Source organism: Cnephaeus nilssonii (assembly GCF_951640355.1).
Source record: "Cnephaeus nilssonii genome assembly, chromosome: 21".
Classification (NCBI taxonomy): domain Eukaryota; kingdom Metazoa; phylum Chordata; class Mammalia; order Chiroptera; family Vespertilionidae; genus Cnephaeus; species Cnephaeus nilssonii.
The window spans coordinates 36,295,469-36,322,555 of NC_137092.1; the positions used below are offsets into that span (position 1 = coordinate 36,295,469).

The 27,087-nt window shown below is 58.5% G+C and overlaps 2 protein-coding genes across 2 annotated transcripts; both read left to right on the top strand.

Annotated features, from left to right (window-relative positions):
• Nucleotides 1–5,806: 5,806 nt before the first annotated feature.
• KISS1 (KiSS-1 metastasis suppressor) lies at nucleotides 5,807–7,988 on the top strand (the record flags this gene model as incomplete). The annotated part of the gene is made up of 2 exons (XM_079762074.1): nucleotides 5,807–5,909; nucleotides 7,717–7,988. The coding sequence occupies 2 exons, from the start codon at nucleotides 5,807–5,809 to the stop codon at nucleotides 7,986–7,988; spliced, it is 375 nt and encodes a 124-aa protein (XP_079618200.1).
• Nucleotides 7,989–15,705: 7,717 nt separating this feature from the next.
• Nucleotides 15,706–25,610, top strand: REN (renin; the record flags this gene model as incomplete). Its single annotated transcript, XM_079762075.1, has 9 exons — nucleotides 15,706–15,800; nucleotides 18,532–18,682; nucleotides 19,217–19,340; nucleotides 19,887–20,005; nucleotides 21,146–21,342; nucleotides 23,775–23,894; nucleotides 24,330–24,474; nucleotides 24,714–24,812; nucleotides 25,449–25,610. The coding sequence occupies 9 exons, from the start codon at nucleotides 15,706–15,708 to the stop codon at nucleotides 25,608–25,610; spliced, it is 1,212 nt and encodes a 403-aa protein (XP_079618201.1).
• Between the last annotated feature and the right edge of the window lie 1,477 nt (nucleotides 25,611–27,087).

The window sequence follows — 27,087 nt, forward strand, 5'->3', positions numbered from 1 at the left end:
AAAAGCAAAATTAAATCCCAAGCTGTGTGTGTGTGAGAGACTCGAAGTCAGTGTCTCGGGCCTGTGACGTCATCTCCTGACTCGGGGCGTCTCAAGCTACACAGCACAGGGCAGGCCTGCTCTCAGAGGCTCGTTTTCATCCTGACGAGTGACAACGTGTGTGCAAGCCCCTGTTAGCAGAAGGCATTAGACAAGTGATGGGTAGAAATCCTGTCCTGGCAGGAAGTGCTTCTCAGCCCGTAGGCGGATGTCTGCTCGGGACATCCCCCAGGCGGAGCCTGTGCTGGGAGAGCTTCCTGTCTGAGGGTAGAGACAGCCTCCGCCTTCAGAGAGCCCTAGGCCAGGCGTCCTCAAACTACGGCCCCTCGGGCCACATGCAGGTGTTTCTGCCGTTTTGTTTTTTTACTTCAAAATAAGATATGTAAGTGCATAGGAATTTGTTCATAGTTTTTTTAAAACTATAGTCCGGCCCTCCAACGGTCTGAGGGACAGTGAACTGGCCCCCTGTTTAAAAAGTTTGAGGACCTCTGCCCTAGGCTGACAGGAGGAAGAGGCTCTGTCCCAGGAGCCCCTTGTCCAAGGGCAAAGATCGTGATCGAAGGCCCAAGAAGGAGACCAGAGTTCCCCGCAATGTATACGGAGGGCGTCCCCCAGAATGTGCACACACTTCAGCAGCTGATAGCCGTCGAATGCCAATGGACTGTATTTTAACCAGCACTGCCCTTAGAGTTCCTCAGTGCGTGTATCCATTTGTGGGGGCACCTGCATTTAGTCAATGTGAGGGCCCTCTGTGTCTGTGCTGAGCAATGAAGTGGGTGCTGAGGGTGCAAAGGGAGGGAGACCTGACCCTGCCTTCCACGTGGGAGCACAGCGGTTCCAAATGCCATGATCACGGTGCCAAGCCCCCGAAGGCAGGTCCTGAGAGCCTGAAAGTCACTTCTTACCTTCCCATAGCACTTCCCAGTGAAAGTCACTTCCACCCAGGCCCAGCCACCTTAGAGCGACCATGTGTTCTGCGCTCTTAGCTGCCCACACGTGTTACCCATCTGACAGTGTTAAATCCATCCCAGAGCCCTGAGCTGAGCAGAGCTCAGTCACTGTTTGGGGAAAGAAGGAAGGGAGGGAGAGAGGGAGGAAGGGAGGGAGGGGGAAATGAAGACCCCCCCCCCCCAAGTTGCAGATTACAGCCCAGGAGCCCACTCCTGCCCTGAGCCCCAAGGCCAGCTGTCAGGCCTGGGAGCACTCGGGGAACCGGAACCCCTGGTGCCACTGCGCCCACCTCCCCGCCCTCCTGCCTTTCACACTGCCCACTCCACACTGGGCGTGCCACCCTGGGTGTGCGCGTGGCTCTTGTCTGGAGGGGGACCTTTTCATGCTGACCCCCCACCACACGCCTCCTCACACAGGCCACTTCCACGGCGACTAGCGCACAGTGGGTCTCCTGGTGAGCGGGTCTGGGAGGAGTGGGAGGAGGATGGGAGAGGGAATCAGAAAGCCGGCCTTGGAGGCTCTGGAGGGGGAGGGGGAGGCTGACTCCAGTCGTGACAGCCAGGGGGCGGGAGACAGCAGCCTGCTCACTAGGGGGGTCCGCGGAGGAGGGAGAGGGAGACCAGGGGCCAGTGCCTGCGACGTCACCCCGGGCTTTATAAAAGGCGCAGGGATGTGATCAGGGCGCTGGCAAGAGCGAGCCCAGCTCCCCTCCCTGCCGGTGTTCACCCACCAGACACCCTGCGGAGCTCCCACCCGCCGGGACCCAGGACGGAGCCAGGTAGGTGCGCTGGGCATCCATGCTGGGGGAGGGCCCAGGCTCGGGGAGGCTCCCCAGACGGGAGCAGGAACTCAGTTCCAACACTGACGGAGGTGTCCCAGGCAGGGAAGTGGGGCTGATGGGTCCCGGTCACAAGGCCGGCCAGGTTATTGGCGAATGCCTTGATTTGGGAGGCCGGGACCCTCTCAAGGACTCCTCTCAGGCAGGAATAGCTGCAATTCGTTGTGATTACTGTGTGCACTATGTGGCTGGGATTAGGGGCCGCGGGAGCCTTTAGTGGGAAGCTGGGGAACCCCTCAGGGCGCATGGGCTCAGCAGGGCTCCTCTGAGCTCGTTCTCCAACTTGCGGATGGCAAACACAAACCCAACCAAAGAGCCTCTCGCACTGCTAGGAAGGTCACCCCAGGGAGGGAGCCCCCCCACTTCAAAAGCTTCCCAACCACGCCTGGGATTTCTGCTCTCACTGGGCTCAAAAGCGGGTGGGGGGCCACAAAAGTACCCCCAGAGGGCAGCCACGTGGGCCCTTGGACGCTGACGGCTTTTTTCCAAGCAATTCATTTCACGTGTGTTAAGAGTCGGACGAACGTGTGTGTGCGCGCGCGTGCATGCATGTGTGTGTGCATGTGTGTGTGCTTGTGTGCATGTGCTTGTGTGTGTGTGTGTGTGTGTGTGTGTGTGTGTGTGTACGAGCAGCAGGAAACGCAGAACTGTCACGTGGCACCATGGTAGGTGCTGGGAGGAGGCGAAGGGGAGAGGCCAGGGGCGCACACAGCCTGCCCGCTCCCCCCTCCCTCCCTCCCCACCTGCTTCTGCAGAGCAGCCAGCAGGCTCCCTCTGAAATGAAGTCTCCACACATTCCTCTCTGCCTCAGACGCTCCGCTCCCCTCCGGGTGAAGCCCCGGGTGGCCCTTCCTTACACTCCTGGCTTTCCCTCCGGCACAGCCCCCCTCCTGGCAGTCACCTGACTCTCTCGCTCAGAAACTCAGCTCAGGTGCCACCCCCTGCAGAAACCCGTCTGGACCCTCCAGGCCTGGCTCCCATAGGCCCCCAAGACCCCTTTATACCGACACACCTTCGGCCTGTCGCTCACAGTGTTCTTTTCCAGTGGTCTGCTCAGGACTCAGTTTCTTGTCTGAGGACTCCAGTTTCTGGAGATGGGGGAAGAGGGCGTGCAGCAACTCTGTGTCATGGCACCTGTGCACCTAGCCCCTAGCCCCTGTGTCATGGCACCTGTGCACCTAACCCCTAGCCCCTGTGCCTTAGCACCTGTGCACCCTTAGCCCCTAGCCCCTGTGTCATGGCACCTGTGCACCTAGCCCCTAGCCCCTGTGTCATGGCATGTGCACCCTAACCCCTAGCCCCTGTGTCATGGCATGTGCACCCTAACCCCTAGCCCCTGTGTCATGGCATGTGCACCCTAACCCCTAGCCCCTGTGTCATGGCATGTGCACCCTAACCCCTAGCCCCTGTGTCATGGCATGTGCACCCTAACCCCTAGCCCCTGTGTCATGGCATGTGCACCCTAACCCCTAGCCCCTGTGTCATGGCACCTATGCACCCTAGCTCCTAGCCCCTGTGTCATGGCACCTGTGCACCCTAACCCCTAGCCCCTGTGTCATGGCATGTGCACCCTAACCCCTAGCCCCTGTGTCATGGCATGTGCACCCTAACCCCTAGCCCCTGTGTCATGGCATGTGCACCCTAACCCCTAGCCCCTGTGTCATGGCATGTGCACCCTAACCCCTAGCCCCTGTGTCATGGCATGTGCACCCTAACCCCTAGCCCCTGTGTCATGGCATGTGCACCCTAACCCCTAGCCCCAGTGTCATGGCACCTGTGCACCCTAACCCCTAGCCCCTGTGTCATGGCATGTGCACCTAGCCCCTGTGTCATGGCACCTGTGCACCCTAGCCCCTAGCCCCTGTGTCATGGCACCTGTGCACCCTAACCTAGCCCCTGTGCCTTAGCACCTGTGCACCCTAACCCCTAGCCCCTGTGTCATGGCATGTGCACCCTAACCCCTAGCCCCTGTGTCATGGCACCTGTGCACCCTAGCCCCTAGCCCCTGTGTCATGGCACCTGTGCACCCTAGCCCCTAGCCCCTGTGTCATGGCACCTGTGCACCCTAACCCCTAGCCCCTGTGTCATGGCACCTGTGCACCCTAGCCCCTAGCCCCTGTGTCATGGCACCTGTGCACCCTAACCCCTAGCCCCTGTGTCATGGCACCTGTGCACCCTAACCCCTAGCCCCTGTGTCATGGCACCTGTGCACCCTAACCCCTAGCCCCTGTGTCATGGCACCTGTGCACCCTAACCCCTAGCCCCTGTGTCATGGCACCTGTGCACCCTAGCCCCTAGCCCCTGTGTCATGGCACCTGTGCACCCTAACCCCTAGCCCCTGTGTCATGGCACCTGTGCACCCTAACCCCTAGCCCCTGTGTCATGGCACCTGTGCACCCTAACCCCTAGCCCCAGTGTCATGGCATGTGCACCCTAACCCCTAGCCCCAGTGTCATGGCATGTGCACCCTAACCCCTAGCCCCTGTGTCTTAGCACCTAACACAGCACCCAGTCAGTACTCAAGAAATGATTTCCGAAATAACCTGGACCCTGTGCACCCACAGTCTGAAGCCACACAAAAGTGGTTTTACACTCGTCTCTCTAATGAATGGATCCTGCCTCTACTCCCCGCCCTTTAAGGCAGGTGCAGAAGGCCATGGTCTGGGTTCCACAGAATCAGAGTCTGCAAGGATAAGTGGCCATCTGTGGGGACATTCGGTGGCCAGTCGGACCCAATGGTCCTGTTGTACAGGTGGAGCACTAAGGCCAGGGATGGGGGTGACTTGCTCCTGTCTCATGGGGAGGGCGGGCATAGCTGGGGCCAGATCCAAGGACTTCTGACCCCATTTCAGGATCCTTCCCCTCCACGCCATGCCAGGTTCTGGAGGGAGCAGGAGGGAATGGGGCGTGGGGGGTGAACAGAGGGATTGATGGGGCTGGTGGGCACACATGGCCCCTCACTCCACCCCAGAGTGGCTCGGGGCCTTAGATCTGGCATCCGCACCCTTTGGCTCCACCTGCAGCTCTCCTGCCTCCTCATTAGTTTGTTTTTAATCATGTTTGCTGGACCCCCTCCAAGTGTCTGAGGACTTTTTCAAAGAGAAATTAGACTTGGAGCTGGAAGAGATGGGAGGGGGCAGCAGAGGTAAAGGGAAAGAGGTTGGAGAGAGGGTCAGAGTGAATACACAGCTCCCATCCCAACAGCCAACATTCTGAGGCCAATTCCATGCATCCCCTCTCAGAGCCGACAGGAAATACAATGAGGAGACACGTGACCTGACAGGTCGGGAGAAGGCTTTTCTCTTCCCTGAATTCGAGGCAGTAAGACAACTTAATGGCGGTCTTCGGGCTGTCAAAGGGAAAGGATTCCTGCTCATGAAGAAGGGAAAGGATTCCGTTTCTATGACAGCAGGGAGGAAACGGGCCGGGTTTGAGCAGCACGTGCTCAGGGGGAGAGTGGAGCACAGAGTCTGGGTGTACGCAGAGCTCAGCATGGAGGGAAGTGCCAGGCTCCGGGGAGAATGTCTGGACCTCGGTCCTCCGTGAGGTGGAACTCCTTGGCCATCCTCACTTCACCCCTCCCTACTCACTCCTGCTCATCATTCTCCCCCCTCATTCCTCCAACATTCCTCTCAAGCAAACCTGAGATTCTGGCCACTTTCCAACCTGAGCACCTGCCCCTCCCACCCATAGGGAGCCTTCCTTCCTGCCTGTCCGTCCTCCAGGGAGCCCCCCCTGATGACCCTCACCTGGAATGAGTTCCGCTTTGACTAGTGTGCACGTGGTGTTCATCCCATTTCCATGACATGTCTGTTGGGACTCAGCCCTCCAGTGGGGTCTCCAAGGGCAGAGGCTGGCTGCTCCCTTCACCTGGGGCTCTGCCCCAGCTCCCAGCCAGGACCTGTGCCTGACCTAGTCCCTCCTCCCTCTCTCTGTCTCGGCCCCAGGGCCCTGCCAGGACCTGCACGTCTCATCAGGATGCACCTGCTGGTTTCTTGGCAGCTGGTGCTTTTCCTCTGTGCCATCTCCTTCAGGGACACCTTGGAAAAGGTGGCGCCCGCGGAGAATCCGAGAGCCACAGGTACGCATTGTCTGGGGGAGAGGCTGGGAGGGAGCCAGCCAGTGGTTTCAAAGTGAGATTGACCACCCTTTTCAGATTCTGGGAAGATCTGCTGGGAAGGAATTGACTATGCAAATTTCTTTCATCAGAGACCCCAGTCCCTTGATGGGGACTTTGGGGGGCGGGGTGGGAGAACCTAAACAAAAGGACAAATCCTGTCAACCTTATGGGTTACTATGGTACCGATGAGCTGGAGAAACTGAGGTCCAAAGATGTAGAGACGCCTCCCAAACACTGCAGAAGGCCAGCAGGTGCGAGCTCCCTGAGAGGGTGTCTCTGAGCGGCACCAGTCGGGAGTTGTGGCTTAGCGCCGCTTGGTTCAGCTCTCCGGGCAAGCGGGAACCGCGGCTTGGCCTCTCTGGGCCGCAGTTCCTCTGGCTACGGGACTCGGAGCACGGAGCGTACCACACTCGCGCTCTCACTGCGCCCCTGAACTCGCCCAGCCCCGGGAGGACGCAGCCCCCAGTGTCCTTTGCCAGGAGTGTGTTCTCTCCCGGGACCAGATGTCCTTTCTGGGTGGAAAGCACCTCACCACTGCCCCGGAGGCAGCGAGTTCGTTGGCCGTTGTGGGGGAAAGGCTTTAGGGGAGGCCACCAAAGGCCGCCCGAGAAGCGATTCTGCCGCTGGGATGGCAGGCGTGACAGGGAAGGAAGCCTTCGTCCCTTCCCACCTGAGCCAGGCCCGGGGACCTCCTCGGCCCGTGGCCGGCAAACTGCGGCTCGCGAGCCACATGCGGCTCTTTGGCCCCTTGCGTGTGGCTCTTCCACAAAACACCACGGCCTGGGCGAGTCTATTTTGAAGAAGTGGCATTAGAAGAAGTTTAAGTGTAAAAAATTTGGCTCTCAAAAGAAATTTCAACCGTTGTCCTGTTGATATTTGGCTCTGTTGACTAATGAGTTTGCGGACCACTGCCCTAGGAAGATGATCACGAATTCTGGACACGCCCCCGCTCCTCCCAGGTCTGCCAGGGCCTTGAGGAGTGGGCCTCCAAGCCAAGCAGCACACGCCCACTCACACAGCAGGCCTCCTTCCCACGCGCCTCTTGCCACGATGCGCTGGGGTCGCTGTGTACTCAGAGCTAGTTGCGCTATTGCATGAGAAGTGCCTTCCAAATTAGCCTTGTTCACCCTCAGGATGAAGAGGCGAGATCACCCCCACCTGGGGAGGTGACCCAGCTAAGTTGCTGCTGTTCGCTGAGCCCTGGCATCGCTTATTTGGGGAGCTACAATTATTGGGAGCTGTGGGGGCACCTGGTCTTAGCGCCACTTTCTTGATTTCTGCAGCTACAAGCTTTTCATTAGCTTTTCTATCGTTAACAAGCACTTACTGAGGTGTTATTACGGGCGAGGCCCTGTGCCACGCTCTCTGAGAGGTGGGATGAGTGAGCAGGGCCCCCACCTGCCCCCAGGACTCGGAGCCTGATGCAGAACCCCGACACAGGACCAGGCCGTGAGCCAAGCTGAACCTCTAGCAAACACCTCCGTGTTCTTTCTTTCCAGGCCCCGCCCCGTTTGGTTCCTAAAATGAAGTAATTTCACAGGAAACGTATTGCAGATGATTCTGGAAAACATTTGAAATCAAAGCTGTGTTGAAAGGGGGAGGAGCCAATGGCCTACCCACCAGCTCAGATGCTGGTGCCCCCAGCCGCCCTTGAGCTCTGAGCTTCCTGGAGGCCAAGGAACAAAGGGAAAGCCTAGGATGGGCTGCTAGGAGGTGTTGGAGAGGTTCGCCCGGCCTCACGCAGTCTCTCCCTGTGTCTCTGTCCTAGGCCAGCAGCACGGCCCCCTGGCGCTGGGGGTCGCCGGGGAGCAGAGCTGGCGGTGCGCGGCCCCCGAGAGCGCGGAGGGGGCCAGGCCAGCCCTGTGCCAGCCGAGCAGCCACCGGGTCCCTCCCGCGCCGGACGAGGCGCTGGTGCGGCGGGAGCAGGGCCTGTCTGCCTTCAACTGGAACTCCTTCGGCCTGCGCTATGGCCGGCGGCAGGCAGGCGGGCCGCGCCCCCGGGAGGCGCACGGGGGCCAGGGACGTCCAACCGCGGACTGACCCGCGCTCCGGGCACGCGGGGCCGCGCAATGGGAGGGCGCCTGGAGTTTCCGTCCTGAATCAATAAAGGAAACGCTGCCAACTCGTCCGGGTGTGATTGATTTGGGGCTAATTTTCGCAAGGCTGTTCCCCTTCTCTCCTCAATGGCTCTTCAGCGGGTTCTAAGACGGCTTTACTGTTAGCAAGGGGCCAAGTGGATCCCCCCACACACACCCAGATCAATGCTTCTAACGCGCGCGCGCGCGTGCGCGCGCACACATTCTCCCCCCTTCCCGCCTCCCCCTCCCACCCCCCCACCCCCCCAGTAAAAGGGTGAACATTTAAAAAATAACTGCAGCCCTAGCTGGTTTGGCTCAGTGGATAGAGCGTTGGCCTTCAGACTGAAGGTTCCATCCCAGGTTCGATTCCGGCCAGGGGCACATGCCTGGGTTTTAGGCTTGATCCCCCAGTGGGGGGCGTGCAGGAGGCAGCCAATCAATGATTCTCTCTCATCATTGATGTTTCTATCACTCGCTCCCTCTTCCTTCCTCTCTAAAATCAATAAAATATATTAAAAAAATAAAATAAAATAAAAAAATAACTGCAGAGAAGTCCAAGTCGGATGCTGCCTGGGTGTTTAGCAATATCAAATTTCTGGCCCAGAAGAAAGAGCCATCTACGAACATCTAGTAAGCAGGCCAAAACCACACCTGCAGACGCCTTGACCTTGCCCTTCCCAGAGCCGTGAGAAAGCAATGTTTGTGGTTTAGGTCCCGCAGACAAAGGACGTGTCCGGCTACAGAAGTAGCACCCCGCACCTTCTCGGGTAGGAAGAACATAACAAAACTGGTGACCTGGCCAGATCACGACTGGGGTTTGGGAAACGGAGGCTTGTCCCACGTCAGGAAGCAGCTGAAGTCGGAAGAAATGGTGTCTGTTTGGTGGAAGGCCCGCCTCCCCAAGACCCACAAGACCCTTGTTGACATAATCCCGTGGCTCAAAGCGATCCCCTAGCTGCCCCAGGCCCGTTCCTGTGGCTTCCGGGGAGAGCACTGGGCAGACACGCACCCTGTGGCTGTAAAACGTCTGGTCCTTGGATGGGGAGCTACAGCCTGGAAGAGACTCCTGCCCACCAGCTAGACCAGGTGCGGCGGCGGCAGCAATGGCTTCATCAGAAGGGACCAGAGAGCCAGCCCCCAAACTGTGGGCCTGGAGACTCATCTGGACACCATTGCAGGTGGGCGGCTGGGCGACCATCACAGGGCCATCCCCATAGCTCGTTTATCGACGGTACTTGTGGGAAACAGCTCTCCCTGGCAGCACCCCCGGTGCCGCCCCAAACCCCCAGTCCCACCCTGGGACCTTCACCCTTCCAGTGAAGGCCTACATCTTGTTCTGTTGGGACAGCCAGCCCCATCTGACTCACGAGACCTCCCTGGGTGGGGGCTGTCTGACCCAGGCCAGGGCACCCTGCCACCCTGCTGCAGGGGGACTGTGGGCCCAGCTTCCTCCCCGGGCAGCCCACTCTGCTCCCAGGAGGCACGTGAAGCCAAGGGGAGCCCCTGGAAGACGCTGCCTGCAGGGTGCTCGGCCCGGGGAACAGCAGTGGGCTCGCTCAGAGCGTTCTCCTCCTGTGTCTGTGGGCAGGCAGGTTAACCGAAGAGCCTGACCGTGGGAGGAGGGGGCTGGCACGCCAGGCTCAAGTGTCCAGGGGCTGCAGGTCCCAGAGCCCGCTGCCTCTTTGCCAGGGGCTGCAAAATGCCAGGGACACACCGCAGCTGTCTTGGAGCTTATATTCTTGGAGTGGGGGGATGGGGTGGGGGGAGGGGAAGGAAGAGGGGTTAAACAACCAAATAAATAGAGATGATTTTGAACAGGGACCCCCCCCCAAAAAAAACGAAATTTCTGTAAGAATTCCTGAACGGTGTCCTCTTCATTCTTAGACTTCTCTCACTGTGAATGGGTAACAAACATTTTGCAGCGGGGCACGGGCCCGTGGTCGGCACACTGCGGCTCGTGAGCCACATGCGGCTCTTTGGCCCCTTGAGTGTGGCTCTTCCAGAAAATACCACGGCCTGGGCGAGTCTATTTTGAAGAAGTGGCGTTAGGAGAAGTTTAAGTTTAAAAAATTTGGCTCTCAAAAGAAATTTCAATCGTTGTCCTGTGGATACTTGGCTCTGTTGATGAATGACTTTGCCGACCACTGGGCTAGGCCCGGGGGAAGCAGGCGGCTTCAGTGCCTTCCCCTTTCCTGGGGAGCTTTCAGGAAGTTGGACAGCTCGATCTGGACGGTGATGCCAACCACGGCCCTGTCCACTGAGGCTTACCTCTCAGCCCAGCCCCACAGGTGGACCTGTGCTGGGGGCGCAGCCCCAAGGCACTGAACCCCACTGTGTACAAGGGGTGCCAACAGGGAGTCGGGCCATCCACCCCCCTCTCCCCACGGAGCCCTGGATGGGTCACGTACGTTACACACATCACTCACCCCACATCCTCGTAGCCACCCAGGGAGCTGCGCATGGCTTCCCCGTTTTCACAGGTGAGAAAGATAAGGTATCCGGACGATAAATAACTCACTCGATGCACACAGCCAATGAGAGATCCGCCTAATCAGGCTCCAGACCCCAGAGCCGGCTCCCCCCTGCCCTGTGAGGCCTCTCCGAGGCGGCAGTCTCCATCTCAGTCGGAGTGGACATCAGGAAAGGTCAGTCTGGGGGCCCCCACAGCTGGGGAGTTGGAATTTCTATGAGCTCATGCCACAGCATGGCGTGACAGGGGTGCTGTTTTTATTTGGGAGGGCATGAGACACCCTCAAACAGCCCAGGGTGTCTCTACCTCAGGGAGAGGAATCAGAAACCCACCCCCCCATTTGTTGAGGGCATTATTCTCCTGCTCCTGGACCACTCCTTCCCCGGTGAAGACTGTGTGGTGGGAAGAGGCTGATCATCTCTGAAATCTACTGAGACAGCCTCATTGTACAACAGGCCCTGTGACCCCTCGAACCCTTCCTCAGAGCCTGGGTTTAGGCAGATAGAAGGGGGGCGGGGGGGCGTTGCTTTGGGGCCAGGAGAGGGAAGCATTTCTCTGGTGTAAGAAGCACACTGTGGGTATGGGAGAGGGTAAATATGTGTGCATGTTCATAGACGTGTGTCTGGGTGACCCTGTGTGTGTGTGTGAGGTGGGCCCTTCGAACTACATTTGGGGCCTTAGCTCCCACTGCAACCCAAGTGCCCCAGGATGTCCATTCTCCTGACTCAGCAGGTGGCGGGGAGAGCGGGTCTGCCAGCCCCCACTTTCCTCGCCTCCTCGGGTTTTGCTGCCTATCGCCGGGCAGATCTATTGGTTTCTAAAGCTAGAGCATTTATTTTTCTGATAAAAAATGATAGAGCCTGGCCGGTGTGGCTCAGTGGTTGAGCATCGACCCATGCACCAAGGGGTTGCTGGTTCAATTCCTGGTCAGGGCACATGCCCAGTTGCAGGCTCAATCCCCAGTGGAGTGTGTGTAGGAGGCAGCTGATCGATGATGTTTTTCTCTCATCATTGATGTTTCTATAGCTCTCTCCCTCTCCCTTCCTCTCTCTCTCTCTAAAATCAATAAAAACATATATTTTTAAAATATATATAGGAAAGAGGGGAGGGAAGGTTCATTTCCTGGGAAATGTATTCTGGGGATACAACCACTTTCCCTAACAGCCCTCCCCGATCCTAGCTATCCTGCTGGGGACATTCTTAGCACACAAACCCCTCTCACCCTCCCACCAGAACCACTGCCCCTGTATTACCCCCATCCCGAGACACACACGCATATGCACACGCACACATACACACACACACACACGCATGTGCACATACACACACACAATCTTCTGAGCTGCTTGGCTGTCATGCCCTCCTCTGAAAAGGGACTTTCCATTTTAAGCTTTTTAATAACGAGACAGACCTCCGGTGCCCTGTGGGGAAAGCGGTCTATGATGGGTCTAGCTGTCCTGCTCAGGATATGGCGTCTGGCTCCATTGCGCTGGGTGCATCTCATTTCAGGAGCACCTGGGACCGGGCTCTCCCTAAGCCCTCGCTGGGCCCCTCCTCCCCAGACCCCTGCGCTCCAAGGCCTGTGTGACCTGCCTTCAATTTCCCCTTGAGCAAGCCTCCGGTTAGGATCACCCCAACCCCAACCCTGTGGCTGAATTCCTGTTCCTCCAGCGTCCCCAGAAAAGGACACTTGGTTCTCTCCCTCCCCAGCTCCAAGGCTCCCCCGGCCCCAGCCAGCGCCTCCCCAGAGCTCTCCGGGTAATTACTGCGGAGGGCCCACCCACACGGGCGCCCTGGCTGCTTATCCCTCTCCATCTGGGTCTTTCTTCTCCCCTCAAGGTCCCATCTGCTCATCTCTGCTGAGCTCAGTGGCCCCATCCGATTGACAAATTCCTCCGAGGAGCCAGCTGGGGCCTGAGCGTGGTGTGGGGAGGAGGGCGGGTGGAACGAAGACACGTCCATTTTCATCTTTCCTCCTCTTCCCTGTTTGCTCTGCATGCACAGAGGCAGGGCTGGCCCAGAGATGCTCCGCTCCCCAACTCTAAGCCTCAACAAGTCCCATTTCTACCCCCCTCCCACCTGCCCTGGGGCAGGGACCCTGGAAAGTATTCATGAAACAGAACGATGCCAGGCACAAACCCATGCCTGTTGTGATGCCAGGCACACACCCATGCCTGTTCCAATGCCAGGCACACACCCATGTCCGTTCCACAGCAAAAGTCAGGCAGCGTTCTCTCCCTCCACCGTGACCGTTGCTGGCCACGCCCAGATGTGGTCTGAACACAGAAGCTCCTTGGGGTCATCGTAGAGCAAAATGGGATTTGGGGCCATTCTTAGAGAAGCCCCCCGGAGCACCACTTGTCTAGAGACACCCCTCCCCCCAGTCTCTGCCCCCACCCTGTACGCCCGGCCATGGGACCTGCAGCGAGACCAAGGCCGGGCTCCAGCTGGATTTATGCATCTCCTGACATCGCGGGTCTGCCCCATGGGAAAGGGCAGATACCACGCAACCCTTCCCTCTGCTTCCGCCCGCTCCGCTCCCCCTGACCTCGTGGTGACGCAGCCAGGGGCCCAGATGTGGGTTCTGGGGGGCCTCTGTGAGAACAGCGGGACCCCTGGCTGATGGGGCTTGGGAGATGACCTGATAAGGGTCCCCACCCACGACCCTCCCGCCTGCAGCCCAGGGCATTGAAAGGCCAAGTTCAGAGAGCAGAGACTCTCACGGTGGTTCCCCCTCCTCCTCGGGGTCCCCCCTCATCCTGGCTTTGGAAATGGCAGAGGAACGGGTCAGGACACACAGGACCCTCAACTGCCAGAGCTGACTGCCCCGGCCGAGCTCATGGAGCTCACGCCTCACAGGGCGCTCCTCCTGGTGGGCAGTGCTGACTGGGAGGCATGGCTTCCTTAGACCAGAACGAACCAGCCCGTTCTCCTGGCCACGCCCCGGGCTCAGGCTGCAGAAGAGGCCTGCCTGGCTCTGCTTCCCTAGGAACTCCGTCAGGGCTTTAGGGCCCTGCGGCTGGATGGAGAGGCAGACTAAGAGGAGCCCAAAAAGCTGCCCCTTGCCCAGCCTCTGAGCTGGAGTGTCAGAAAAACAAGAGACTGTTCTTTTCTTTCTTTCTTTTTAATGATGTTTTATGGATTTCAGAGAGAAAGGGAGGGAGAGAGAGAGAGAGAGAGAAACATCAGTGATGAGAGCGAATCATTGATCCTGCAGGCCCCACACTGGGGATCGAGCCCACAACCTGGGCATGTGCAACCCAGTCCCTGACCGGGAATCGAACCGTGACCTCCTGGTTCAACAACCACTAAGTCACGCCGACGAGCAAGAGAGACCATTCTTTCCAGACCTGTTACCCTCGTTGATTTCCTTGCCTCTCTTCTGGCCTCTGCAGCTCCTGGGTACAATTTGCCTGCGGCCTCCTCCGGTCATGTGTCTCTCCCGGCGAGGTGCTTTGCACTTAGTCACACTTGCCCCTGCTGCTCCAGGGCCAGCCTGCGCTGTGCTGCACACACTGGCAGGAGGCGGGAGGCAGGGAGGTGGGGAGGGGAGGGTGCCTGGGTCCATAGGGGGCCTAGACCTGCTGGCGGGCGCCCTGGCCCTGCCTTTGCCATAGAAGAGGGCAGTGTATTGATCTCAAATACCTGTGTGTGAGGGTCCTGTGCACTGTGCTGGGCTTCTGGCTATAGGGCTTAAAAAATGGCCTCGTGCCCTGGCCGGGTTGCTAAGTGGTTAGAGCATCGGCCCTCAGACTGAAGGGTCACCGGTTCAATTCAGTCAAGGGCACATACCTTGATTGCAGGCTCAATCCCTGGCCCTGGTGTGTGGGAGGCAGCCAATCGATCTCTCTCTCTCTCTCTCTCTCTCTCTCTCTCCCCTTCCCTTACACACTCTCTAAAAATCATTAGTAGACACAGTAGCAACAAAGATGAGCTCCTCTGATTCAGTCTTTGCTGCCCACAGCTGGTGCAGAGAGCACTCTATACCCTGAAGGCACAGAAGAGACACTAGAGTGTCTGAGCAGGCAGGCACTCGGGGGGCCTCCGAGCATCTGTTTCCTTGTACAGGTTTAGGAACTGAGGCCCAGAGAGGGGAAGGGAGGGGTCCAATGTCACACAGCAGGTTGGTGATAGAGCCCAGGTCCCTGACAACGAGCCCGAGCTCTCCACACCGCCCAGCGCAGCCCACGAACTGGTTCAGTCGGTAAGGATTTAGCACAAGAGGAGGATGCTCACATGCAGAGGAAACAGCTGAGGTCCGAGCTCTCTGTGGGAGCCCACATCAGAAAGCAGCCAACTCTGGGCTAAATCAGGGCCCGCTTCCTGGAGGAAGTGGTGGTGACTGAAGTGGGCCCTGAAGAACCAGCAGGAAGAAGACGGGAGAGGGCATCCGAATAAACAGCACCCATGCTGGGATGCAGGGGCCGGGTTTGTGAGCTGTCCCGGGCTGCGTGTAAACGACAAGGTCCCGGGAAGGCGAGCGACAGCGCCCGGAGGGAGCTGGGGCCACGCGGAAAGAGGATTAGCGGTTGGACGAGCAGCTGCCCCACCTCACTCTCCGGCAGAAGCCTCCGAGCCCCTGAGGCTGCCACCAACACTGCACAGTCCCTGCCCCCAGCCCCCTGCTTTCATAGGGCAACGCCAGGCCACTGATGACAGGCCTGGAAGGTCAGCGAGGGGCCCTGGGTCTGGCTGTGTCAGGGAACCAGCCCGGAGGAGTCACCCATGCTCCGGATGGGAACACTGAGGTGCAGTCTGGCAGAAGCCAGGCGGGGGCATAGCCAAGGCCAATGGAGACGATGAAGCTTCGAGGGCAGGGGGTGGAGCCCTGGTGGGGGTTGGAAATGCAGGGCCCATGCCTGTCCCAGCCCTGACCTCGCTCCTGAGCAGCGCTGTTTCCCATCAGCCTCTGTGCCCTGCGGGTCACAGGGCCAGGCTGAGACCCGGCCGCTGGCGTCACTGGGGGAGCATTGGGTTCCCACAGCCCTACTTCCTCCAGCCCCTCCGCTCCGTGTCGGAAACCTGGCTACCCTTTCCTCACCCAGCTCAGTCCCAGGGGGGGTTATTCTGGCTGCCCTGCCATCTGCCCCCGGGCAATCAATCCAGGCAGGGCAGGCCTGCCACCCTCCTGTGTGGAGAGCTTAAAAGGAGGCGGTCCTGGGAGCCGCCTGCTTCAGGGGACCCTGGAGCGAGCCAGGGCGCAGGGAACATGGGCGGATGCTGCACGCCGCGCTGGGCTCTCCTGCTGCTGCTCTGGGGCTCCTGCACCTCCAGTCTCCCCGTGGACACGGGCGCCTTCAGACGGTAACTCGGGCCAGAGAGGGTGGCAGGGGCGAGGGGCTCCCACCTCCCGAACACTCCTGGCTTTCAGATGTGTGATGCCATCCAGTCCTCGCCGCCAGCTGGGCATGGAGGCGCAGTCCCATCCAGAGAGGCCAGGGGACTGGTCCGTGGCCACACAGCCGCAGTGGCCTGGAAGCTGGGGGGAGAGAAGCTGGGGGTGTCCCAGCAGCTTGTGCCTGGGTGCAGCCTCCGCCCCAGGGTAAAGGCGGAGAGAGGTAGAAACATCCTCCCTTACTCTCTTCAAAAAGAGAAGAGGGACGGGGCCAGGCGTGGAGAAGGAGCTGGGAGCACAGCTGTGAGGACTGTGCCGCTGCTAGGGGCCGGCATTGGACATAGGACCCATTCTCCAGGCGCCTTCGCAGCCCTTTGCATACACAATTTATGTTTATTGAGCAGTGTGCAGGTCATGCAGTTTGTGCAGTGACTCTCTGAGGTAGGTATTACCATTCAGTACCTCCCCCCTTTTTTTCTGTGTGGGGTAAAATTTTTTCTAAGGCTTGCTTTTTTTTTTCCCCATTACCATTTATCCCCTCTATGCTGTCTTCCACCTCCCCCCATCCTGGAGTCACCACACTGTTACCCATGTCCATGAGTTCTCTCTGTCTTTTTTTTTCTTTTTTGCTCAACTCGCCGCCCTGTCCCCCACCCCGAAGCTGTCTACCTATCTCTATCTATGAGCCTGTCTCTATTTTGCTTAGTCGTTCAGATTGTTCATTAAATTCCACATATGAGTGAAATCATATGGTACTTGTCTTCCTCTGACTGGCTTATTTCACTTAGCGTAGTGCTCTCCAGGTCCATCCATGTTGTTGCAGAGGGTAACATTTTCTTCCTTTTTATGGCCGAGTAGTGTTCCATTATGTAAATGTGCCACAGCTGTTTTATCCACTCACCCACTGATGGACACTTGGGCTGCTTCCAAATCTTGGCTATTGTAAATAATGCCGCAATGAACATGGGGGTGCATATATTCTTTTGAATTAGTGGTAAGTCCATTTTTAGAGAGGAGTTCGTGGGGGCTCAGACAAGGTCCAGAGAGGTTAGGTAAGTTGCTCAGAATTACACAGGGAGTAAGGGGGTCAAGCCTGTTGCCACCACCACCGTGCCCTCACCAGCCAGCAGCCCCTCTGTGAGCGCTCAGCTGTGTCGTGCTGGCTGTGAGCACCGGGGAGCACAGAGAAGGAGCCTAAGCCGAGGCAAAGCCAGTGGGAACTGGAGTTCATGGGCAAGTGTCCTGGCAGTGGGGGTGAATGCTGGGCGTGGAAGAATGAAAGAATAGGGGGTGGGGGTGGAGAAAGGGGCTTTCTGAAAGAAGAACGATGAAAGGGAAGGTCCAGAGCAGAGGCTGTTCAGAGTAAATAGTGGAAAATGCACCCTCTTTGGGGTCAAGCCTTCTCTGCCCCTCCATTTCCCCATCTGTAAAATGGGAATAATAAAATTACCACCTTGTGGGATGACTGAGACTCGAATAAGATCATAATTGCACAAATACTTTTTGAATAGCAAACTGTGATGTATGACAAGTCACTGACAGGCATATGAAACGTGATTTCCATGTGGAATATAAAAGTGGCATCCATATTCGTGGGCATGATGGGGTACAGACAATGGGGGGAGACTACACGTACAGGAGGACTGGCAGCTGAGAAGAGGGCTTCTCCATAAACTGGGCTGCAATCCTGGGACCCTCCACCTTCCCCACCAACAGCCAGGGACATCTGCCTTCAGGCTTCGGCAAACAGCCTTCATGTCAGAGTGCGGGGGGCTGGGGGGGGGGGGTAGCTATATAGGAAATAGGGCCAGACACGCCGCCTCCCGGGACTGAGTCACCTCATCCCTGTGAGCCTCCGTGTCCTCACATAAAGGGAGCCCTAGCGTGGAGTTGTCCTGCCAGTTACACGGGGCATGGCAGCTCATTCTGCTGGGAGTTCTTCGGGCCTCGAATGCTGCCTCCCACAGGTGGAAGGAGGGCCTCAGGGCAAGAAGCCAAGGGGCTGGGATGAGGCTCAGGAAGGCACACTTTCCAAGGACAGCGTGAAAGGCCCCCCACTCAGTGGGTTTCCTCCACCCTCCAGCCTGGCTGAGCCCTGCTGCCCCAGGCACCAGAGCCCCTCAGGGGGCTGTGGGCGTCTGCTGCCACCTACAGGCCGCACGAGGCACTCCCAGCCTTCCTCTAGTTTGAAGGGATGCCATTGTGTTCCCTCTGTCTCCCCTGACAGAGCTCCTTAAAGGCAGCAATGGCCTTTATCTTCATACTAGAGGCCTGATGCATGAAATTCATGCAAGGGGCTCAGCCCTCACAGCCCCGGCTTCATCCAGAAGGTCGTTGGGAAGGTCGTTCGGCTGTCCAGTCTAATTAGCATATTATGCTTTTATTATTATAGATAGATCTCTAATCTCCTCCAGAGGAGGTTTAAGCATGTGATTATGGAATGAATGAATGAATGAATGAACGAACGAACGAATGGATCAAAGTTAGACAGCAGGAGGAAGGTAGTTGAGGGTCATTTAGTACAAGTGCAGGAGTTCCCCGAGGTGGGTAAATTCTCCTCCAGAGGCCCAAGGGCGCAAGAGTGATTCTTAGTTGCCTGGGCCAAGGCTCGGGGTGAGGGTCCTAGGTGCGCCAGGGACTCTACCGTTATTGTGGGGGGACACAGAGCTCTCCTCTTTTTCTGTCTTCGCTCTGGGCCAGGATCTTCCTGAAGAAAATGCCCTCGGTCCGGGAAAGCCTGAAGGAGCGTGGCGTGGACGTGGCCAGGCTCCGGGCGGCAGGGAGCCAGCTCTCCGGGAGACCGCCCTTCACCAACAGCACCGCCCCCGTGGTCCTCACCAACTACCTGGACGTGAGTGCCCGCCAGCGCCTCTCACCTCCTTCCGCTCCTGGGCCTGAGGCTTTCCGTGTTCTTTCTGGGTTGTCTTTCCCTGAGTTGCGGAGGAGCAAGCACTAAGCATCCCACCAAATTCCCATTTCACAGCTGGGAAGCCTGAGGCACGGAGGGCCGGGGAGAGCCCAGAGGCGGGGTAGGTTTGGAACTCGGAATTCAGGGCCTCAAGCCCAGAGTCACTGGGGGCAGGTGTGTGTGACCTTAGATGCAGGTGCCTGACACAAACCATTGCTTCCTGTGGCTCCTCAAGGGGTGGGGGACCTTCCGACTTCATTTTCAATATTTTAATTTTGCCTCTTGTCTCACTTCCTGGGAAGTCATATGACAGTGCTAAGCCTCCCATCCATGCCCTGCTGGAAAATGGAAGCCCACAGAGGCTGGGTGATCTGCCTACTCTCACCCCAAGTGCCAAGGAGGGGGGGAACCAAGGGAGACCCCAAGGTCCAAGGCTCCCCAGGTCCCTCCAGCTACCTCTTTCTTTCATCCCCACAGACCCAGTACTATGGCGAGATTGGCATTGGCACCCCTCCCCAGACCTTCAAAGTCATCTTTGACACGGGGTCGGCCAACCTCTGGGTGCCCTCCACCAAGTGCAGCCCCCTCTACACCGCCTGCGGTGAGCCCCAGCCCCCTGCCTGCGTGCCTGGGCAGTCCGCCTCATGCCCCGCTACATCCCTCCTGCTCTCCTTTGCACTATTTCTTTTCTTCCTCTGCTCCCCCTGCCCCTGAAAGGAGAGGAAAATGTCCCCCATTTTCCTGATGGGGCCATCACGGTAAAACAGCAAGCTTCGGGAGACACCCCCACCCCACTTCACCCCCACTCCGGGCTTTTGGGCTCTCCCATCCCTCTCCTTAGCCAACAACTTCCTGTGGAGTGCTGACTGTAACCAGAATCTTCTCCTCACCCCAGGGTTAGGGCTCACTCTATCGTGCTTCATCTGAGACAAAATCCTCAGAGGCCTGGGCACATAACAGGGGCCCAACGAACACAGTCCTTGGTCGGTGAAACACGTTTTTCCAAACCTCTGGCCGACCTCAGGACCACCCCTTCCCTGCACCTAAGTCCTCACGCACACAGGCCATGTCCACGTGCACCTGCCTCCCAGCCCCCTGCCGGGACCTCCCTCTCGGGGACACACCTGAGCCTGTGTCCCTCTTCCAGAGATTCACAGCCTCTACGACTCCCTGGAATCCTCCACCTACACGGAGAATGGGACCGAATTCACCATCCACTACGGGTCCGGGAAAGTCAACGGCTTCCTGAGCCAGGACACGGTGACTGTAAGTGGGACCCGCCCGGGTCATCCGACCTCCTGCCCTTCTTGTCCCCAGACGTCCCTGCCACTCTAGGGCCCGTACTTGGGAGAGGTGCCACCCAGCTCCCCCTGCAGTCTGAGAACAGGCTCTCAGCTGGACAGAGCGAACCCCGGCTGCCACTCAGCGCCGCGTGATTCGTAGAGGCTGTGCATCTGACTCACACGCAGGGCTTGTCTGAGCCCCACGGCCTGCAGTCGAGTAACCTGCCCCAGGTGGCCGCGCTCTGACTGAGCCCCTCCCCAGACCCTAGACCCGTGGTGGGCAAACTTCAGCTCTCGAGCCACATGCGGCTCTTTGGCCCCTTGAGTGTAGCTCTTCCCCAAAATACCATGGCCTGGGCGAGTCTATTTTGAAGAAGAGGCGTTAGAAGAAGTTTAAGTTTAAAAAATTTGGCTCTCAAAAGAAATTTCAATCGTTGTCCTGTTGATATTTGGCTCTGTTGACTAATGAGTTTGCCGACCACTGCCCTAGACCGAGGTCAGCGTCAGAGTCAGGGGCAGCCGTACAGTGGACGTTGCGGGCAGGGTTAGTTTGGGGGCCCGGCAGGTTAGAGTTTAGGATTAGGGTCAGGGCCTGGTTTGCTTTTCCATTTGGCCTGTGTCTCACCCCTTCCCCATCCCAGGGCTTGTCCAGCCCCTGCTCGGTCAGAGTTGGGGAAGGGCTACTTGTGGAACCTGAGAAACCGCGTGCGCCTTCCCCTGCCCTTGTCTGTGAAGTCAGGGGGAAAGGAGCCGGAAGATGAACCTGGCTGTGCTGAAGAAACTCAGCCCACGATGGGGGTGGGCCCTGAGCCAGTCCTGCCAAAGGGAAAGCTGGGCACTGGGGAGGGGGTGTGGGAGCTCCTGGCAGCTTTCCTATTACTGCTGGGCAGGACCACCTTCTCAGCCTCTGCCCCGCCCCGTCACGGGCAACCCCAGTTCTCTGTAGTTCCGACAGCCTGGATGCATTAGAAGAGAGGACATTGTAGTTGCTGGGGGGGAGGGGGGGTGTCGAAAGGTCTCACCCCGGAACCTGTGCAGCCCCGAGGCCCCCGGTGTGGAAGCCAGACTAGACCCTGGCGGGGTGGGCAGTGGGCGTGGTCTCCTCTGGTCCTTCCTCCCACAGGTGGGCGGAATCACGGTGACACAGACGTTCGGAGAGGTCACGGAGCTGCCCCTCATCCCCTTCATGCTGGCCAAGTTTGACGGGGTCCTGGGCATGGGCTTCCCTGCACAGGCCGTGGCTGGGGTCACCCCCGTCTTCGACCACATCCTCTCGCAGAGGGTGCTGAAGGAGGACGTCTTCTCCGTCTACTATAGCAGGTGGGCCTGGCCTGGGCAGGGGCGGGGGAAGCGGGCGGGGGGGCTGGAGGGTCAGAGGAGAGGTGGCCCGGGATTTTGATGTTCGGGATCAGGTGGTATCCAATCATTCAATCCATATCTAGAGCTGCACGACCCAACAGGGAAGCCGCCTCTCAAATTTACATAAATTAAAATTAAATAAAATTAGGCACTCAGTTCCGCAGTCGAACTAGCCACATCACAAGCGCGCAGCAGCCACAGTGGCTACTAACTACCGGATTGGATAGTACAAACCTAGAGCATTCCCATCATCGCAGAGAGTTCTGTCAGCACTGCCCGGGGACAAGGGAACGTGGGGTGATGGGAGGTAAGCATTGCTGTGGCCTGGGGCCTTCCCTGTGAGGGCCATGTCCTCCCACACAGAGAGAGTGGACATCATTCATTTGCATATTCAATGAGTCAATAAATACTGGGCCCTTCTGCGCCAAGCACTGTGTGAAGTGCTGAGGCTGCAGCCAGGAACACAGTGTGCAAGACAGAGTCCTGCCCTCACCGAGCCGGCAGTCTGGCAGGAGGACACGGAACATGACAGCAGGCAGCCCGGGGCTGAAACCGGAGGGCCTTCACCTCTGGGTTGAGCCCCTGTGCAGGTCTGTGGGCCTTGGGAGGGCCATTGTCAGCTGTTGAGCACGTTCGTGATCTGCTCCAAGCTGTTGGGTGCAGGGGTCCTCAAACTTTTTAAACAGGGGGCCAGTTCACTGTCCCTCAGACCGTTGGAGGGCCGGACTATAGTTTAAAAAAAAACTATGAACAAATTCCTATGCACACTGCACATATCTTATTTTGAAGTAAAAAAACAAAACGGCAAAAACACCCGCCTGTGGCCCGCGGGCCGTAGTTTGAGGACGCCTGGTTTAGAGAAATGGTATGAGTTAGAGACAGGATCCTAAGGGCAAGAACACCGGGCCAGTGGCAGTGAGCATGGAGGGGAGGGTCAGGCCCCAGAGAAGCCTCAGGGAAAATGAAGAGGCGCGTCCGGTTGGGTGCAAGGGAAACACTGAGGAGAGGCCACCGGTTGGCTCTGCAGCCAGAGGAATCTTGGGAAGGGCTGGTTCCGAGGTGGAGCGAGGCCAGATGGCAGGGAGTTAACAGGCGAACGCGGGTGCGAGAAAGCGAAGGGCAGGTGTCGGCCCTGCGAAATCCTACAGGGAAGGACTGTCAGGTGGGGGTGCAGGCCGAGGTGGAGAGAACAGAGAAAAGAAGGTGTTTTTAAATGCAAGAGGGTGTCTGAGCAAGCCTGCAGGTGGAGGGGCGGCCACGGACAGCAAGAGACTGAAAATGTGGGGAAGGGATGATAGTGGAGGGCACAGGAGCCCGGAGACCATGGAAGGGAGGGCGGCCCAGCAACCGGAGGGAACATCGGAGAATCTGGAAGTGTCGGGAGAGGGGCGGAGGGAACGTGTGCCAGCCCACACGCATGCAGACTAGATTTGTAAAAATGCAATGAACTGCACTTGTACAGATAGTATGTGCATAGCTACACACCTGGGTACACATGAGCATGTACACATGCCTCCTGTTAGGAATGCTGGAAGCCCCATTTCTCTCTCTCTCTCTCTCTCTCTCACACACACACACACACACACACACACACACACACCCTGGAAACCAGCCCTAAGGCAGGCTCCGTGGGAGGCACCGTGCAGTGTGGAGGAGAGGAAGGGGAGGGGATCAGCTTCAGACTGGGCCCCAGCGGCCCTGACTACAGTCCCCCAGGCGCCCCACTCCCGTGCTTGGATGCCTCCAGGCAAGTAGCTTCACCTCTTGGTGACACCCTTGCCTGAGGAGCAAGAAAAGTGCAAAAGACCCAGCCTGCCCGGCACCTGGCTAGGGAGGGGCTCCTGAAACAAAGGCTTCCTTCTGCTGTGTCTCTTTCTCTGCAGAAATTACAAGTAAGGAGAGGACCCCCCTCCGCCCCCACCCCCACCTGACCCTGACCTTCCACCTGCCCAAAACTCACCTCACAGGCCCAGGCTCTGCTGGACACCGAGACGTACTCTCCCCGCTTCCTGCTCCCCTCCTGCCCCTGCCCACCCCGCCCTACAGCTCCCCCAGGTCCCTCCCGTGCATCCCTTCAACCCACAGCACCCCAAACCCAAGTGAGGGTGGGGCCAGTTGTGTCTTGTTTGCATTCTTGTCTGTCCTGGTGCCCGTTCTTTTCTGGGACCACGATGGGGATGATGGTTTACTGGTGCAGCTGGACCATCATCCGGGAACCTCCAAGGCTGGGCTGGGGGAGGGGCAAGGAAGGTGGGGGAGGGGCACGTGCTGCAGTTTCCCAGCCTGGCCCCCTGCCCTCCTGGGCCGCATCGCCCCCCGCACCCCCACCCCCGGGCCCACTTCCCTCGTCGCTGGGGTCGCTGATCTCCAAGAACTTCTGATCTTTCCTTTAGGAATTCCCACTTCCTGGGGGGAGAGATTGTGCTGGGAGGCAGTGACCCCCAGTATTACCAAGGGAATTTCCACTACGTGAGCATCAGCAAGACCGGCTCCTGGCAGATCAAAATGAAAGGGTCAGATATACTCAACCCTGCCCGCTCCCCCCAAAATGCTGCTGCTGCTGCTGCTAAGTGGGGGGCGGCGGGAAAGGGGCGCGGCTGCCGTCCTGCCCTCGCTCCAATGCAGCTACCTCTTAAGGCACAGCCAACCTTTGCTCTCGGCCTGCTCTGTCCAGGAATGGGGACCGATGAAATGTGAGGGCATTTCATCGGTCCCCATTCCTGGGGAGGGGCTACTGAGAGGAGGTGGGGGTCACTAAGCACATGCCCAGGGGGGCAGCCCCTTTTCTCCTCCAGCTCCTGCCTCAGTCATCCTTCACCGCATCGCTGGGCCCGCATGGCCTCCCACACCTGCCCGCGCCCACGAAAGCCTTGCAGCCTGCTGGTGCCCCATGAGCCTGTCTGCCTGTCTGCCTGTCTGTCTGTCTGTCTGACTATGGCCTCCCCCAGGGTGTCTGTGAGGTCGTCCACCTTGCTCTGTGAGGAGGGCTGCATGGCGGTGGTGGATACCGGCGCCTCCTACATCTCGGGTCCCACCAGCTCCCTGAGACTGCTCATGGAGACCCTGGGGGCCAAGGAGCTGAGCACAGATGAGGTAAGTCGCTGGAGAGGCGGTGCCAGGGGTGGGAGGTGCTACCTGGTTCAGACCCCCAAATCACCCCAGGCGGCATCAGGTCCCAAATGAGGTCCTTTCGGGCCTTCACCTCCTCACCTCTCACACTCTTCACATGTGGCTGGGTCCCCGCCCGGGCGGGGGACAGGCCACAAGCACGGGGCTGTGCCTGCTGGGAGGCCCCCACTCTCAAAGGGCCTCCCTTGACTCTCTCTCCCCAGTATGTCGTGAGCTGTTACCAGGTGCCCACCCTCCCTGACATCTCTTTCCACCTCGGAGGCAGAGCCTACACCCTCACCAGCGCAGACTACGTGTTACAGGTGAGTTGCAGGCTGCCTCTCGGCGGCAGGTGGGCAGGGAGGGCGGGCAGGAGCCCTCAGAAAGGGACAAGTTGTTGTGACCGTTTACCCACTAGCCCAGCAGTTCCCAAACCTGGCTATTAGAGTCTCCGGGGAGCTTCTAAAGGTCCCAGGAGCAAGCCACGTCCCCCACCTATTGAATCAGAGCCTCTGGGGGCAGAGCTTGGGCGTCCGTGTTTTCACACCTCCCCAGGTGATTCCAACGTGCAGCCCAGTTTAGGGATCACTGTGCTCGGCTCCTTCTCTCCCTTTTCTCATCAAATGCTCCCTGTAATGCGAGGCTCCTGCATTCGAATCCCCCTTTTCACTCGATAGACTTAGAGACATGAGATAACTTGCCAGGATCAGCGGCTCTGCCCGTCAGCTGGTGGGGGTAGTGCTGTGCCTACTGCACCGTGTGCCCGGGGTCTAGCACGGTGCCTGCGGGCAGGAGGGGTGCGGTCCCTGAGGAGTGGAAAGGGCCAGGATGCAATGGAGGCGCAGTAGGGAGGGGGAGAAGAGGAGGGACGTGGCTGAGGAAGGCCTCTGGCGTCAGGCAAGGTGAGGGCAGAATGGTCACATGCGGGGCAGTGAGGAAACCCCGGTGCTTCCTGCCAGGACCCCTACAGTAATGATGACCTGTGCACCCTGGCCCTCCACGGTCTGGACATCCCACCGCCCACTGGGCCTGTCTGGGTCCTGGGCGCCAGCTTCATCCGCAAGTTCTACACGGAATTTGATCGGCGTAACAATCGAATCGGCTTTGCTCTGGCCCACTGAGGCCCTCTGCGGGCCCTGCGGCCGCCAGCAGCCCCAGCCAGAGCGGGAGCCCTCTCTGGGCCGCCTCTGACCACGCCTGTGTCCTCATGGGAGGGTTCAGGACACGGAGCTCCTCGTGGATGCTTGCCCTGCCCCAGCCCCGGCTCTTCCCCGCTTTGAGGACAAACAGAATAAAGACTTCATGTTCACAGCCCTATTGCACCTGGGTCCACTAGGGCTGGAAACGGAGGGAGGGGCAGCCGCGTGATCATGTCCAGACAGGAATGTGGCACGGAATAACAAACACACTCACCTGACGTCTGCAGGGCTCCGATGGACTTGTTTACACAACCTTGGGTGGGAAGTCTGCAGAACGCCAGCCCCGTCCCCGCTCCGGCCCCTCCGGGACCAAGGCTAATGCTGTGACCGGAGGCTGTGGGTCAGCAAGATGCCCCCAGCCCCGGAAGCCAGCCCCCAGCTCAGGCTCTGCCCTGAGGAGCTAGCCAGGCCTGCCTCTCCAGCACCGAGGACCCCAGCGACCCCATCCCGCCCCCGTCCCAATGGAGCCATTTACAGTGCAGTCCAAGGCACCATCGCCTGAAAAGGTGGAACACCAGAGATCTGAGCGATACGCCCTTTTTACGTGTGGGGAAACTGAGGCTCAGAGAATGGAAGGCATTTGGCTGAGATCACTCAGTGAAGTGTGAAAAATCAAGACCGGAACCCAGCCCATGAGACTTGGGTCTTAGGGGCTTTCCATCTTCCCACATGCAGGCGAACTTGACAGGGAGACCCCCGCCACCTCCCCCCCACACACACACACACCCTGAGCACAGACATACACGCTCTCTCCACCTCCTGAACTTGGGACAGGCCGAGTCTCCTCCTACTCCTACCCCTGGGCGGTCTGCAGGGATGTCCAGCTCAGGTAATGAGGGCCGGTATGTATCCACCTAAAGCCACAGATGCTGTCCCTCTTCCTGGTAGCTGCTCACCCCTCTTTTGACCAGAAAGGGGGAGGCACTGACTGAGTCACCTGACCAGGTCCCGGCAAACCTCACGCCTCTAGAACGCACCCTCTCAGGATCGTGGGGGACCCCAGTCTCCTCCAGGGCAGCATCCCTGCCGGGGCAGTGTCCTGCAGAACCAGGAGCATGCTTCTCTGAGTTTGCCTGCCTTGCTTTATTTCCTTACTGCAAAAAAGGCCGGGTCAGGCCCAGCCTGCATGGCTCAGTGGTTGAGCATTTACCTTCGAGCCAGGAGGTCATGGTTCGATTCTCTCTCCTCTCTAAAATATCAATTTAAAAAAAGGCCGGGTCAGCAGCAGCGCCCTCTCCAGCTCCACCTGCTGGGGCACCCTGACCTTAAGTATGCAGCCCCCCATCATCTCCTACCCTGTCCAGTATGATAACCACATGTGGCTATTTACATTAAACTTCACTGCCACACTAGTCATATTTCAAGTGCAGGATAGTCACGTGGGGCTAGTGGCCGCTGC